Source organism: Entelurus aequoreus, linkage group LG21 (assembly GCF_033978785.1).
Source record: "Entelurus aequoreus isolate RoL-2023_Sb linkage group LG21, RoL_Eaeq_v1.1, whole genome shotgun sequence".
In the NCBI taxonomy this organism is placed as follows: Eukaryota; Metazoa; Chordata; class Actinopteri; order Syngnathiformes; family Syngnathidae; genus Entelurus; species Entelurus aequoreus.
Genome location: NC_084751.1, coordinates 44,039,301 through 44,045,300, shown reverse-complemented (window position 1 = coordinate 44,045,300; position 6,000 = coordinate 44,039,301). Strand labels below are relative to the sequence as shown.

General features: G+C 40.3%; 1 protein-coding gene across 2 annotated transcripts in view; it reads left to right on the top strand.

The window, feature by feature from the left end:
- LOC133638763 (dihydropyrimidinase-related protein 2) overlaps positions 1-6,000 on the top strand; it is a 66,270-nt gene that overhangs the window by 6,652 nt on the left and 53,618 nt on the right. The window contains exon 1 of one of the 2 annotated variants that reach the window (XM_062031694.1): positions 1,816-2,093. The exons of the other annotated variant lie outside the window; for it this stretch is intronic. Within the exon in view, the coding sequence (XP_061887678.1) occupies positions 2,052-2,093 (42 nt within the window). The 5' untranslated portion in view covers positions 1,816-2,051. Of the gene's footprint in view, positions 1-1,815; positions 2,094-6,000 lie in introns of those variants that run through there. 2 annotated transcript variants of the gene reach the window in all.

Sequence of the window (6,000 nt, the reverse complement as noted above, 5' to 3'; positions counted from 1 at the left end):
TTATTGAAAAAAACAGCATACTGGCACCATACTTATTTTGATTATTGTTTCTCAGCTGTTTGTACATGTTGCAGTTTATAAATAAAGGTTTATTTAAAATTTTTTTAAAAAAAGCTTCTGCACATGCGCATAGCATAGATCCAACGAATCGATGACTAAATTAATCGGCAACTATTTTTATAATCGATTTTAATCGATTTAATCGATTAGTTGTTGCAGCCCTAATATATATACATATATATATATATATATATATATATATATACACCAGTGACGTGCAGTGAGGTTCATGAAATTCGTGAAATGTCCTCGCTCCTAAATATTCCAAAGTCAACTCTCGGCTTTATTATAAGAAAATGGAAGAGTTTGGGAACAACAGCAACTCAGCCACCAAGCGGTAGGCCACGTAAACTGACAGAGAGGGTCAGCATAGTGCAAAGACTTTCTGCACAGTCAGTTGCTACAGAGCTCCAAACTTCATGTGACCTTCCAATTAGCCCACGTACAGTACGCAGAGAGCTTCATGGAATGGGTTTCCATGGCCGAGCAGCTGCATCTAAACCATACATCACCAAGTCCAATGCAAAGCGTGGGATGCAGTGGTGTAAAGGACATCACCACTGGACTCTAGAGCAGTGGAGACGCCTTCTCTGGACTGATGAGTCACGCTTTTCCATCTGGCAATCTGATGGACCAGTCTGGGTTTGGAGGTCGCCAGGAGAACGCTACATTTCGGACTGCATTGTTCCGAGTGTAAAATTTGGTGGAGGCGGAATTATGGTTGTTTTTCAGGCGTTAGGCTTGGCCCCTTAGTTCCAGTGAAAGGAACTTTGAATGCTCCGGGATACCAAAACATTTTTGGACAATTCCATGCTCCCAACCTTGTGGGAACAGTTTGGAGCTGGGCCCCTTCCTCTTCCAACATGACTGTGCACCAGTGCACCAAAGCCTGGTCCATAAAGACACGGATGACCGAGTCTGGTGTGGACGAACTTGACTGGCCTGCACAGAGTCCTGACCTTAACCCGATAGAACACCTTTGGGATGAATTAGAGCCAGGCCTTCTCGACCAACATGGTGGAAAATTTGTATAAACACCCTCCGCAACCTTGTGGACAGCCTTCCCAGAAGAGTTGAAGCTGTAATAGCTGCAAAAAGTGGACCCACGTCATTTTGAACACTATGGGTTAGGAATGGGATGGCACTTTAAGTTCATATGTGAGGCAAGGCAGGTGACCAAATACTTTTGGCAATATAGCGTATCTTGTTGTATTATTGTGTTGTCATTAGATTGTGTTAAAATGCTCCCTTCTACCCATCGTAAAAAAACAAAACATAATCATAACAGTGCATTTGCTTGTCTTAGCAGTGATTGATTCCCCCATTTAATCTAATAAGGTTAACTAATTACATTGTAAATCCTTTTTTTTTTTTGTCCTGTGGCAGTCTGGAGTTTGCATATTTAATGTGAAAAATTGGGGTAGTGCTCAATACACACAGAGAAAATATAATTTCATTTTTATAGAGGGAATGTACAGTATGGAGATAGCTTTTGTTGCCCTTAATCGATGCATTTTCAGCTGTTCCAATCCAATATTTTTAAAAAAAAATATTTGTAATACAAAATGCCGCAGACTCTTGCGTTTGTCCATCAGATCCATGCAGTCTAATCGTAATTGATGCCATTTAAAAAAAAAAAAAAAAAAAAAAAAAAAAAAAAAAAAAAAAAAGCACTGCTGTCAATGGAAGCAGGGCGAGGCCTCGCGCATGCGCCGTCGTCTTCTTCTCTTCGGGCGGGGAAGAGGCTCGGCTCGGCCCCTCCCCCTTCGTGTTTGCTTCGGAAAGACTCGGTGCATCGGCGGAGACCAGGAGGCTGCCAAAGACTCCATCCTGACGCGCAGCGACGTTTTTTACCCGTCCTTTTTTGTGTGTGTGTGTGCGCGCTGTCGGTGGGGGAGCTTCGCTTAGCGTGAGGAACAAACCATCCCGCTCTTTTTTTTAAATTCTTCTTTCCCGCCCTTAATCCGTCGGCGTTCATATAACGGTCCAAGATGTCCGGCTACCAGGGCAAGAAGAACATCCCTCGCATCACGGTGAGTGTGTGTGTATGTGTGTGTGTGTGTGTGTGTGTGTGTGTGTGTGTGTGTGTGTGTGTGTGTGTGTGTGTGTGTGTGTGTGTGTGTGTGTGTGTGTGTACGTACGTACAGGAAGTCATGGCGTTAAAAAATGTCCTTCCATGCGGTTAGGAACCTTTTCCCCTTTCCACTGTCTTACAGGATTTGACATGCGGCTAGTCGTTGTATTTTTTTTTGCTGAACCTTTTCCCTTCCCACTGACTTACAGGGATGGGACAATCAATGTCATGCAGGTTTAAATGCACTCTTCTCTTTGTCAGCTTAGGCTTAGTTGCCATTTCAATGATCAAACACGTCAGGGCCATTCAAAATATGGAACATATCGTGGAGTTATATCCTCAAATCACAGTGGGGGCATGAAGAATGGACGTGTAGTGAGCAGGGAGGAGGGAGTGGAAGGGGGGGGAAGGGAGGGGACTTGTGTTTCCTTCCATGATTGTCTCTCACTTGAAGAAAGGATGTACCTGCTTGGACGCGTTAAACTCACGGATGCAGCTAACGGGATCTTATTTTTCGTAGTATGGCAATATATGCGGAAGAATAATATGTGTATTGTTGTACCGGAGTATAAGTCGCTCCGGAGTATAAGTCGCACCGGCCGAAAATGCATAATAAAGAAGGGAAAAAACATATATAAGTCGCACTGGAGTATAAGTCGCATTTTTTGGGGGAATGTATTTGATAAAAGCCAACACCAAGAATAGACATTTGAAAGGCAATTTAAAATAAATAAAGAATAGTGAACAACAGGCTGAATAAGTGTACGTTATATGAGGCATAAATAACCAACTGAGAACGTGGCTGGTATGTTAACGTCACATATTATGGTAAGAGTCATTCAAATAACTATAACATATAGAACATGTTATACGTTTACCAAACAATCTGTCACTCCTAATCGCTAAATCCCATGAAATCTTATACGTCTAGTCGTGAATGAGCTAAATAATGTTATTTGATATTTTACGGCAGGGGCGTCATTAGCTTTTAAGGACAGGGGGGGGGCTTAGCCCCCAGGAGATGCACAAGATGCGAGCGAACATAGCGCACGAGCGCAAAACTTCACAAATGGCTAACAAAGACTTAGAAATTATTCATTATTATTATTATTTCAGTGGGTTTATTTTCAATCTGTGTTCAGTACAACAACAAACATGGGATGGCACAGTGACATTTTCAAGATACACTGAAACACAATGAAAGTCACGTGTTATTAATTCACAACAAAGAGGCTAATGCTACGACTTTTGCTCACAATACAATAAATGTTTGTTCCCAAATATTTTGAAATTGCACAGATTACATTTTGGGCACATATGTGACTAAAATGGTTGTAAATTCAAGCCCTGGAAATATTACTTAATTACTTGAATTAAAGTAATATCTGGATCGGGATAATTTGGTTTGTATATAATATATTTATATATATATATATTATGGCAAGCTGTTAAGGAAATTAAATATATATGGAAGTCTGAATAGAAATGAGAAACTTTTATATATACTGTAAATAAGAAAGACTTATGCTGATCTGAAAAAGAGCCAAAGCTGTCAAAGAGCTGAGGGACCATCTTCAAAGTGCAATGCTGAAACAAATAATGCAAACAATAAAATGTAACTTCCAGGGTTTGGGATTAACGTAGTCCCGTCGTCCCGGGGACGGTAAAAAAAAATGCACGGGACGAAATTAAATGCTCCCCGGGACGATGGCTTTTAACCATTTTTTTTTCTTTTTCTTTTTATGTATTTATTCATTTTACATTTTATATTAAATGTCTTGGTTTTTCCACCCTCTGAAAATCCTATGAAATGTTTAACAAGCCATCCTATAATAATACAACAGCTATTAATGTAACAATACAATAAAGCAAATATATTTAATGATGTTTTTTTTCATTATTTTAACAATAGGCTAGTGTATATTACTTTATATAGATTCTACAAGAAACACAAAACTTAAAAACTAAAATATTTACAATTGCAGACACAATGTTCTTGTTCTGCAGTGCTGTGTGCTAATGTGCTTCGTACACCCGCAGGACCGCAAGCAAGGTCGCAGAAAAAATGCGGACTGGATTTTGAGTGATGTGGGCATTTTCTATATGAACAAGTGGAATGGATTGGATACCGACGCACTAAAGAGGCTCTCTACCTTACACTATGAAGTGAGGGGAAACTGAGGGAATAATGACAGGTTATATGATTATTTATTTAAACTCATTTTCGGGCCACTTTATAATGAATATGTCGGCATTTATTTGTATAAAAAAAAAAAAAATAGATTTATTTATTTTTTAACACCAAATTATTTAAGGGGGCTTAAGAACATTTTAGGGGGGCTTGAGCCCCCCTAAAATAGGCCTAACAACGGCAATGTTTTACGGTAATGTGTTAATAATTTCACACATAAGTCGCTCCTGAGTATAAGTCGCACCCCCGGCCAAACTATGAAAAAAACTGCGACTTATAGTCCGAAAAATACGGTACTACATAGGGCTGAGCGATATGGCAATATTAAAAAAAAGATCACGATTCATTGTTTTCGTATAATCCGTTCTCGATTTATATCACATATATTTTAATATAGTTTATAACTCGCCGGTTTTAAAGCATCTGTACGAACAATAAGGGTTGTGCGATATTGACGATAATGTCAGGCTTGGTCAAAAGGATAAGACTCAGATGCAAAGTAGGGAATACTTTGAAAGGCTTTTATTTCGACAACTTCCTTTCACCTCCAGTCAGGGTAATACAATATCTATATTAACAAAAACTAGTCGGCGAAAAAGGTTCCAAAAAATAGGAACAACCGAAAATCACTCCGAAAGGAGGAAAACACAAAAACAAAGACAAACTGTATGTGGCGCCGTATATGCTATAAAATTTATTAACACAAAACGCCCCAACAGGAGGAAGAAACGATGGCTATGAAAAATTCTACACTTATTTAATCTAATAAAGTTGAACAAAAAATATCACTCAAAAATTTGAGGAAAGAATGAAAGAAAAAACTGATAACTCACCACTTCGGCTGAATAAACTAAATAACAAAAAATCCCTCTGCCGAGGAGGGAAAAAGGGAAACGCAAATTAGCAACGAAGGAATTCAGGATCAAGGCATATAAACACAAGACGAGGCAAGGCATGGACATGGCGCTAGAGAGGCACGAATACACGAGACAATCTGGCACAGAACAAGGGGAGGCTTGGGCTTATAAAACACATGAGGGTAATAGGAAACAGGTGGAAACAATCAGGGGTGAGGGATGGCGTCAGACTGATGACACCAAAGGAAGGGCAAGTGATCTGACACGAGAGGAGTTACTTTTCAAAGTAAAACATGCACTTCACAAGACAGAAGAAACTAAGACAAGACATCCCTCACCGCGGTGTGACAGATATTAGTTAAGTTAAAGTTAAAGTACCAATGATTGTCACACACACACTAGGTGTGGCGAAATTATTCTCTGCATTTGACCCATCACCTTTGATCACCCCCTGGGAGGTGAGGGGAGCAGTGAGCAGCGGCGGTGGCCACGCCCGGGAATCATTTTTGGTGATTTAACCCCCAATTCCAACCCTTGATGCTGAGTGCCAAGCAGGGAGGTAATGGCTCCCATTTTTATAGTCTTTGGTATGACTCGGCCGGGGTTTGAACTCACAACCTACCGATCGCAGGGCGGACACTCTAGCGACTAGGCCACTGAGTAGGGGGACGTGCCGATCGACGTAACACCGATCGGTATCGGCCGATTTTAACGATAAAGTATGTGATAGCCATTGCAATTACCGTATTTTTCGGACAATGGGACGTACCTGAGCGGGTCTATTTTCATAAAAAAGCCGAATTATAGTGGTTAAGAGT